The sequence below is a fragment of the Esox lucius genome, chromosome 5, assembly GCF_011004845.1.
Source record: "Esox lucius isolate fEsoLuc1 chromosome 5, fEsoLuc1.pri, whole genome shotgun sequence".
NCBI lineage: Eukaryota > Metazoa > Chordata > Actinopteri > Esociformes > Esocidae > Esox > Esox lucius.
The window spans coordinates 19,008,534-19,018,942 of NC_047573.1; the positions used below are offsets into that span (position 1 = coordinate 19,008,534).

General features: G+C 40.7%; 1 protein-coding gene across 1 annotated transcript; it reads left to right on the forward strand.

Moving 5' to 3' along the window:
• The first annotated feature begins 1,660 nt into the window (after positions 1 to 1,660).
• Positions 1,661 to 9,619, forward strand: slc16a3 (solute carrier family 16 member 3). The gene is made up of 7 exons (XM_010888631.5): positions 1,661 to 1,800; positions 4,835 to 5,093; positions 5,419 to 5,562; positions 6,235 to 6,371; positions 6,550 to 7,017; positions 7,224 to 7,404; positions 7,707 to 9,619. Exons 2-7 carry the CDS (start codon positions 4,871 to 4,873, stop codon positions 7,934 to 7,936), a joined length of 1,383 nt encoding a protein of 460 aa, XP_010886933.1. The 5' UTR covers positions 1,661 to 1,800; positions 4,835 to 4,870; the 3' UTR covers positions 7,937 to 9,619.
• Positions 9,620 to 10,409: the final 790 nt, after the last annotated feature.

The window sequence follows — 10,409 nt, forward strand, 5'->3', positions numbered from 1 at the left end:
AGTTGGTGCAGATTATTTTACAGAGCTGCTGGTCTGTTTTGATTCTCTAGTGACACCAATTGCTACTTCCGCGAAGATAAGTGGACATTTCTGGGCAGAAGAGCCTTGGTATGAGTTTAGTGCGGACTAGTGTCGAGTTACTGTAACTAAATGTAATGGGATGGTGTGCTAAAAACATATTGTGAGCAACATTTGCAAAGCACACTGGGTATTATTCTAAAGATCCCAAAACAAGGCCAGATTAGAATAAAATCCAAATGATTTGGTGCAGAACTATAAAATAACACAATGTGTTTGTGCTCGTTTGACTTGTCCATGTTCGACATGGTGTCATGATTTTTTCCCCCTTGACACATTTTGCAGTTTTTGTGACCGATGCACAAGCAATTTTGGCACCTTTAATTTGGCCTCTGGAAATTTTGGATGCCTGATGTTGCTTGGAAAATTCAGTTATCAGTATTATCACACGCATTTAGCCTACACATATGTACTGCAATTTGGCAATCAACCTAATGTGACCACTGCAGCTGTGTATTTGTGATTTTGTTACTGATAAGTAACAGACCTTTTCCATATGGTGTTTCCATTATTTTGAATACAGCTTCAAACATCATATTTTCACTCACTTCAATGTAATGTAACATATACACACACAAATTATAACCCCTTATGTAGGCTGACTTTGCTGGGGGCACTGAGGAGGTTCACATTCTTTCCCTCGGTTTCCAGACATTTTCTTTGTTTGATGAAGTTCCTCTTTACTGCATCTTTTACAAACAGATTTGTTTTTAATTCAAAGTATGTCAAAAGTTCCATCCCACCTGGAAATGTTGAAATTCCTCTGATTTTACTTTTAAACAGTTCTACACACAAATTGCATAATCTATAAAATGTCAGTGTTATTTTGACTTATAAATATCATAAAGAAAACAAAAATACTACGTTTTCAACTGCACACAGCCTTCACAGTAATCTGTTCACAGTAATGCATTACACAGCATGTCTTTAGAAACACTAGTCGACAAAAGAGGGCTCTCAGTGCACATAACGCAGTCCTGTGAGTCAGCTGACCGAGTGCCACTGCGTCATTCCTGTTAAAAGACAACTTCAGCAGGTGAGAAACCGATACCTTTGGGGGCTTTAGGACCCTCTACCATCTAAAAAGTTTCCTCTTGGAGTAGAAGATAAAATAGCTTAATCCTAAATGAACCCTTCCTTTCTGCAATCCACCCGCATTCGCCAAGTGTCCCAATTCCCAAAGGAAGGAAAAACGATCATGTGTAGGTAGTGAGTAACCCTCCAGTGGCCCCTTCCAGCGAGTTGCAATGATGCATCCTCCAGGAGTGAAGTGGAATCCGATAAGGCACCACGTTATTTTTGAACTTGAGCAATATCACACAAAAGAAAGGATTGGCGTGCATTCATTTAAACATATTAATGTATAAATACCTCAAAGTAAATGAAAAAACGAAAAATGTATTGGTAAAGTGTGAATTAATTCGAAAACAAAGCTAATTTTATTAAGTACAACTGGACAATTAATTTCAACATCCAAGTCACGAGTACGTACCAAAGTTGATGGATTTATTAAACATTTAGCCACCGTAGAAGTTATCTTCTGAGTTTCGTCAGCAACACGTGACCATGGAGGGCACTTCGAATAAGTGCGTAGGGCATATGGGTGGGTTTGAGAGGTTGGATTTACGGACGTTTATCATTCTCCCCAAAGCAGCATACGAGGAGACGTGAACGGACGATCCAGGCTAGAAGTCGCAACTAAACCCTCAAGCATCCAGTGAGGTAACAACACTGATAATTATATTTGAAAAATTTGGCATCAATAACGTTTGGGAGACGGTAAAAGGTTTGAAGTTCGGATTTCTGGTGGTCTTATTCGGTCAGTCAAACGGTTTAACCTTGCATCCCTGTCCAGTGGTGTTTTATTGTAATAGCATTCTTTTAAGAGATTAGCAGAAAAATCGGTTTATTTCATTATTGAATAACGTATTTTAGTCTTTTAGGTTAATATGAAGTCTAACAGTGTTTTTAAAAGCCTAGACTATATACTGATTTTTGCACACCTGTTATGATTTGCGTACTGATCAGTTTGAGTTGCACAAGTTGTTTAGATGGGATGCCTTTTAATCCAATTAAGTCCAAGTGATGTTGAAGAGCCTTCTCATCTTTATCTTGATGTTATTTAGATATGTTCAGGCGCTTTTAAAAGGAACAATGTCTATCATATTGTCTAATAGTAACCATCAAATTAGAAGCTAGGCGTTTTGGTTTCTTTGGTTTTTTGCACTCCGGCGTGTCAAACGCATGTAATTTTGTAGTTTATTCTGCGCAGTTAATTCTAAGCACCTGCGCCCTGACCCTAATCAATTACTACAAAAAGGCTGAAAACTAATTAATCTGAATCAATTAATGATCTATAATAAATATTTATGCATAGACTATACATTTTGCTAAATTGTTTCCCCTTTATTTTTTAAAAGGTCATGGAACATTTGTTCATAGGACCTTTCATTTTTTTCTTTACTAGTGAGAGAGGGAATTCACCACATTATGAGGAGAATCAAAGAGCATTGAGATTTTCTTTTATTTACCTCTACACGAAAACATACCTCGGTTGTCTGTTATAATCGGTGGTCTACAAGGATGAGATGCACTGCTGTTTGAGAGAATGTGTTTGCAAATGTGATGTTACAATTTCGCCATACAGATTTCCAAACAGGAAATTGCAGTGGGATGTCCAATGGAGAGACAAGAGCAGTAGTAACAGAGCACTCTCTTTACTAAAGGTCTCCATGTTTCCCGCCTGTAATCCACAGAGAAAGTGATCCTAGTTATTGTGTGCTGCCTGTGTGTGGGAGGATGGGGAAATGTCAGGGTCTTATTTTAGAAGGGCTGATAAAGGGATGCCTGCTGAATGCTGCGTGGGTCATGAGGGATCAGGGCACACGGTTATAGAATGGGCCAAGGGGAGGCAACTTTGCATTACTTCACACATGCCTTCCATCCTGGAGGCAGATTCACTGCAGAATTCTATAGGAGACAGCTGTTTGCTTCTGGCTGCTGGGACAGTACTGTCACTGCTGGAGTAACATTCTGATCTAATAGTTACTGTGCTGCATCACTTTAAACCATTATAAACAAAAACATGCTAGATATAATTCTCATATCAATTTAGGCATGTTTTTATTGAAATAGAAGTGGATTATGAAGGTGATGTTACGAGTTAATTTTCTTTTTCATATCTGATTGGTTGGTGATATTCTACATGCCAACACCAGAAGCCAACCAACAGCACGTTTTGAAACACATCATGCATAGATGTATTCCTTAATGTCAGTCTCTCCAGAGCACATTTCTGCACACATTGTATGGTACTGTACTGCATCAGTCCTTCACCATATTTGAATATCGTGGATAAGTAATTTTTATTACTGTAATTCACATCCATATGTGACACCTTCATATATTTTAGATTCATTACACATAAAGTGAAACATTTCAAGCCTATAAAATCTCCTGGTAGATGGATATCCAGAAAATTTGGGATGTCATGCTAGTGATTCTCCTTTACTTTGGAAGTGAATTCACCTGTGGTGAGTTGCAGGTGTCTGCAATATATAAATAGCTAATTCAGCCAGTTTGAAGAGATGAAGTCTCATTGTCCTGTTTTGTTACTGTGTACTGTACCCAAATGAGCATGAAAGACAATGGTCTGAGGAGGTCAGACACAAGATCACAGCTGAACATGGACAATCCCAAGGCTACATTTCCAGAGGTTGGATGTTCCTGTTTCCAATTTACGTATTATCGTCAAGAAGTTTAAGGCACACGCCACTGTAGCCAAGCATCCCTGGATGTACCTGCAAGATACACTGTGAAGTAGAATTGCTTCAAAAAAATGCAAAAGCACCTTGATCAAGAGGCACGCAGATTCCAGCTGACCTTCTGAAACAAGTAACAACAGTTTCAAATCACCATCTGTTGCCACAGGTTGTATGGTAGGAGACCCAGTAGGACCCCACTGCTGAGAGACATAAGAAAGCCTGACAGCAATTAGCCTAAACACACCTGAACATGCGCTAATCCTTCAGGATAGGATATACCAAAATATACCTTTTTGTTAAAGCATAACATCTCTGTGTATGGAAAATTAAAACCTTAAAAGAAAAGAACACTTTCCCCACAGTCAATCACAGACATAGTGATATTCTGGGGTTGATATGCTAGAGCTGGATGCCTTGAATGTGTGCCAAGTCATTCTGGAGCGCAATGTTGAACCCAATGTCAGAAAGTGGGTTCTCTCTCCTGGAGAGAGCAGGACATTGACACCTAACACTCTTCAAAAAGCACCCAGGTATGGTTTAATACTTAACGCTGATCTGTTCTGAAGTGGCCTGCAATGAGTCCCGATGTAAATTACATGCCTCCCTATGGAGAGATCTGAAAAGAGTTGGTAAATACCCTTAAAATCTGGGAGAGCTGGAGTGGTTTCCACAAGAGTTGGCCAAACTGCCCATAAAGAGGTGCAGGAAGCTCATCCATGACTAAAGGAAATGTTTGAATGTGGTCATTTTGGCCAAAGAATGTGATAAACACGAGTCTAGGCTGTCAATTCTATTGAAATATTTACGTATTAGGTTTTGAATAAAAAAAATAAAACCTCTAATAGTAACAGTGAAATTAAGAACTGTGAAGACCAAATACTTTGTCTCTAAAACTTTTTGAAATTGACATTTGAATTATTTGAAGAAAGTGGAAGGGGGCCAATGCCTTTAGCAATGACTGTACATCCTTTCCCTCCATCTCTTTCGTTCAGTTGCCAATTTGAGGGAACCTCCTAGCCAAGAGGATCATGGGAGGAGCCGTGGTTGATGATGAGCCTAGTGATGTGAAAGCGCCAGATGGAGGATGGGGCTGGGCTGTGCTAGTTGGAGGATTCGTCATAACTGGGTTCTCCTACGCCTTCCCCAAGGCTGTCAGTGTGTTCTTCAAGGAGCTGATCAAGGAGTTTGGAGTGGGATACAGCGACTGTGCATGGATTTCTTCTTTACTGCTGGCAATGCTCTATGGCACAGGTAAACCTATGTGGTATTTGTTAGTATGTTCAACAAGTGTTTTCCAAACACTTGTGGTGAGTGGCAACCAAAAGGTCACAATGTTCAGAAAGACTTTGGCGTGCTGCCTCTTGACTAGTGTCTGGACTCAAACAAAATTATGGACCTCGAAGCCAGTTCCCCTGCTCTTGGTCATCGGTCCATTTTAATCCTGGACTAATTTAGACCTGGAACAGCAATTATGTGTAATTCATTACCAGTTAGAATAGAACCCAGCAGACACTGTACCTTTTTGGGTGATTCAACCGGTTTAGGATCTTCTCTGTGTCTACCCCCATGCGTGCAGGTCCACTTTGCAGCGTGCTGGTGAATAGGTTTGGGTGTCGGCCTGTGATGATGGTGGGAGGGCTGTTTGCCTCCTTGGGAATGATCCTTGCATCCTTGTCCACCAGTATCATACACATCTACCTCTGTACTGGAGTTATAACAGGTTTGTGAATTAATATACACGTCCAGCTCTGTACTGGAGTTATCGGTTGTTGAACGGTTGGAGGAAACAACCAAAACAAGTCTACAACCCAAAAGTCTTATGACTGGTCAGTACAATAATAGATTTAACTGGGTTGTGTCTGTTGCAACCAAAACATGAGAACATGAATAAATATAAAGAAAAACACAAAAAACGCTTTTTGTCAAGGATCGTCCATCATGTGGATGACATGCTCCTGTCACCCTAGTAGGGTTTGAAGGTGGACTCCATGCTGCCACTGGGTGCTTGCTGTAATACCTCAGTATGAGGTACTCTGTCCTCAAATTCATCATCTGGAGGCACTTATAAGATAGTGGATACATACCAAGGACCTTGTTGTGGTGATTTAAATATGCTGTTATTGAAGACTATATCCCAATAAGCCTATGAGGCAGGGGAATATAATTGTAATTATGATGTACCTCATTGATCAAAGATTTTGACTAGCCATTTAATTTTAACCTCAAGACCTTAGGGTGGTACATGCATTTTTTATGTTGAAGCCCAACTTCTAAGATTCATCTAATTTAAAATGTTTAAATGTTTTATTCGGGCATCCGTAGATGCAGCTAGCAGTAACCAATGGGTATTTCTAATGAAATACAAAATCATATAAGTGTCCTCATTTACCAGGTCTGGGCCTGGCGCTAAACTTCCAGCCATCTTTGATCATGCTCAACCGTTACTTCAGTGAGAAGAGGCCCCTGGCTAATGGACTCGCTGCTGCTGGGAGCCCTGTTGCCCTCTGCTGCCTTTCTCCTCTAGGACAGGTACTACACTTGTCTGTCTCCGATGTACGGCTTTTATTGGGGACAAAACGTGAATGAACAAAGTAAAATGTGTTTACTACTCTGAAAGATTACCATCATTAAATGGAAATGATGTGCATTATTGGTGTAATATCAAAGTTGCACGGCTGCATTCATTTGTTTTATTCTTTTCATTAAGGTGCTGCAGTCAAACTTCGGTTGGCGAGGCGGTTTCCTGATCATGGGGGGCCTGCTTCTCAACTGCTGTGCCTGTGGGGCCCTTATGAGGCCCCTGGTGGGCCCCAAGAAGCCCCAGAAACAGGAATTGCAGTCTGCTGAAGTGGTGGAAAAAAAGCCAGTACCTAAGAAAAAGCTCCTGGACTTCAGTGTATTTAAAGACCGAGGTTTCCTAGTCTATACCATAGCTGCGTCCATCATGGTACTGGGTCTGTTTGTACCGCCTGTGTTTGTGGTGAGCTATGCCAAGGAGTTGGGAAATGAAGATACCAAATCTTCCCTTCTCCTCACCATCCTGGGGTTCGTTGACATCTTTGCCCGGCCCACGTGCGGGCTGATCGCGGGGTTGAAGTGGGTCCGGCCCAGATGTGTGTATTTGTTCAGCTTTGCCATACTATTTAATGGCATCACTGACCTTGTGAGCTCACAGGTAAGGCTGAAAGTCTTTTATATGGATTTGATATGTATGGATGTGTGGTAACAATGCACAAATAACATGTTATCAATGCTTATTGTAGCATTGTTGTATTCCTGAACTGACAGACATTTGCAGACACTGCAAAGATGTAAAGTTATGGTATCCATTTAATTATAAACATTAAGGACATTAAGTATTTCTCCTGGTTCTTTTGGCAGGCGACCGACTACCCCGGTCTGGTTGTGTTCTGTATTTTCTTCGGGCTTTCATACGGGATGGTGGGGGCGCTGCAGTTTGAGGTCCTCATGGCCATCGTGGGCACCAAGAAGTTCTCCAGTGCTTTAGGACTGGTGCTGCTCATGGAGGCAGTCGCTGTGTTGGTGGGACCCCCTGGAGCAGGTCAGTACACACAGGTCAGATGTTTCGGGGGGTTGAACCGAGGTGTGGTATAGAAGGGAATCACAGCATCCATAAGAGTCCAGGCTCTTCTGTAGGTTTCTTCTGAAGTTCCAGTCTTATTAGGGAGTTTATCCTAGACACTTCAGTTTCTAATTGTTGCTTGCTTATCTGGGTTTCAGGCTGGTTGTCTGTACAACAATAGTGATTACACTCTGTTGATGTAAAATGGCTAACATTTCTTTATTAATCATTACATGAGTGATGAAACCAGAAATCTATAACCTCGGGTTTGTGTCCTGTAGGTCGCCTGCTGGATGCCACCCATAACTACATGTATGTGTTCCTACTGGCCGGCTGCGAAGTCACTTTGGCCTCCATCGTTATCTGCATGGGCAACTTTCTGTGCATCAAGATGAAGCTAGATGAGCATGAGGTCCACCTGGAGAATGGAGCCCCTGCAGTAGTTGAGGAAAACAGCCTGCAGGTGGCGGAGGCTGGAGAGGGGGGGAGAGAGAGCAGCCTGAGGAGGTGAGAATTGTCTCTGAAGACTCACGACATGAAGCCGAGATTAACTGAGGGGTTGGAAGTCCCTAGACGACTCTGATGGAAGGAAAGAGAGATGGGACATTTTTAATAGTTCAGAGATACCAATGAGCTTTACTAATGGGGTCCGCCATGAGTGTAACGACCTGGCTGTCTGAGGGATAGGGGGAGATGGATTCTGGTGTGCTGTATGTGTGTTTGGTGTTGTTGTCGTATCCTAAATGCACTGAGCAGTAGGCACAGTTTCCGATGTTTTCCAGAAGTCCACACACACACACACAGACTTGCATACACTCAAGCTAACACAGAACTGTGAATTACACAATGCTTGTCACTGGCTGACTCAGCAGTTGTTGATTCAGAGAAGAGTGACGAACAAATTTATTGACCGTATATTTCAACTGTGAAAGTATTTCTAAATGAAGACTCACTCCAGTGATGAGACCGTATTAAGTTCTCCTTTACTAGTATTCTGAATAGCTGACTTCCTGGGTTAGGCTTCTACCACTTAGACTACCATGGGGGGGACTACCAGTTAGACTACTTGCCAATTTGTTATGAGAGCATCTTCCTTTGTTAAAAAATTTCACTAATTCTTCCTAAAGAGATTAATATATATAGCTAGTACTTGTATATTGGTTCCCATTGAAAGATCAAACCAATTACTATACTCTAACAACTGCGCCACACATTGTATTTGGCTTGGAAATGGGGAGTCTCCTGTATGATTCCTAACACACACACACACACACACACACACTAATTTCCGAAGTCTTTTACACCATGCACTACTAGGATAAAGATATCGATTGCTTCTTGTGCCTTTTTAATATTTTAAGACCTTTCAATGTTTGTCTTCCAAAAGGACTGTTTGCATAATGGAGAATTTGCTTAATTTTGAGCGCATTCAAAACATTTAATGCTGTGTTTGTTTCAAATACCAAGTGTTTATGTTCTGACTACTGATTAAGAAATATTCTGTTTTAAAGATCTGTTAATATTTTTGCTAATCTACAGATAGGGACTATACAAATACTTGGGAGTACGCAAATCTTGCATTTGGGATGTTTCCTACATGAACCAAACCCTGCACCACTGTCTATCTCTACATCTGAACATGGAGACCACTTTACTGGTGGTCTCAATGTACACACCAGTGTAATGTATGTAATACGTAGGAATACCTATTTCTAGTGCCTTAAACCTGAGACATTGGCATTAGAGTATTCTATGAAATAAACCTATGGGGTATAGAAATGACTGCTGCAGTCTCTCCAATGCTGCAGTCACTCTTACAATACTAATGTCACAACTTTTCCATTAATCCCAGCCAGACACTTGAACTGTGTAGTCACTATTATTACATCCAGTCCAGTGTGTGTTGGTGTTCAGTATCTGTATTTATGCATATTTTGTCTGTGTGCAATATTTTCTTTTTTTTGGAGGGGGGTGGTTAATGAATTCTGTCGCTGTGCTCAAAGCTGCTACCATATATGTTGTCTGTGAGCACTCTGCTGTGTACTTGCTGAATGTACAAGTTATGTGTGGATTGATTCAATGCCTATTTCTTCACTACAGGCATTTTGTTGTCATGTTACTGTGTAGAAAGTTTAGAAGGGTTATTTTAAAGCTTAATAAAGACTTTTTAGATGCTCCTCGCATCTGACACCAACATTGTTTGGATGTCCTTTTTTTGGTCTTGCTCAGACATTGATGAACTGACCATCAATGTCTGAGTACATTACAGTATGTATGTACAGTGAGGGAAAAAAAAATATTTGATCCCCTGCTGATTTTGTACATTTGCCCACTGACAATTTCACTGTAATTTCCTCTCTTACTATACTCTAACAACTGCGCCATACATTGTGTTTGGCTTGGAAATGGGGAGTCTCCTGTATGATTCCTAACACACACACACACACACACACACACACACACACACACAATAATTTCCGAAGTCCATAGATGTTGATGAACTGACCAAATTACTGTTCAGAGTTTGGGTCATTCAGCAGACTGTTATTGTAGTTGAAGTTGTCTCTTGGTTTATTTTCTTTTGGGCTTCTAACATCAATGCCACTATAAATGAACTTTTTTTTGCTTTTTAAAAAGCTATGAGACGGATGGGAGCAAGAATAAATGTTAAAATATTGAGTTAGTGCTTTTTCTATAGTAAGACTTAAATAACTATGGATCTGTTGCTAAGATTTGCCACTTGATTGGCTGCTGTTTTGGTATCAATATTATCGATATGTGCTAAACTAGCCTGCATTACTGTTAATCATTAAGCACTTTTCTATCCAACCATCCACTGCAGATGAATTGTGACGTATAGAAAAAATAACAATGGAACCTACATATTGGTACAGATCTGACCATGTTGACAGAGGATGCTGTCCAGTCACCACCAGAGGGCGTAATTATCATGAAAAGAGTTGTTGCGGAGATGAGACATTATG

Coding starts and splice junctions, on each gene's coding strand:
- slc16a3 (XM_010888631.5), top strand. CDS start 4,871: ATGGGAGGAGCCGTGGTTGATGATGAGCCTAGTGATGTGAAAGCGCCA. Junction 5,094..5,418: donor GGCAATGCTCTATGGCACAG/GTAAACCTATGT, acceptor CCATGCGTGCAG/GTCCACTTTGCAGCGTGCTG. Junction 5,563..6,234: donor CTGTACTGGAGTTATAACAG/GTTTGTGAATTA, acceptor CTCATTTACCAG/GTCTGGGCCTGGCGCTAAAC.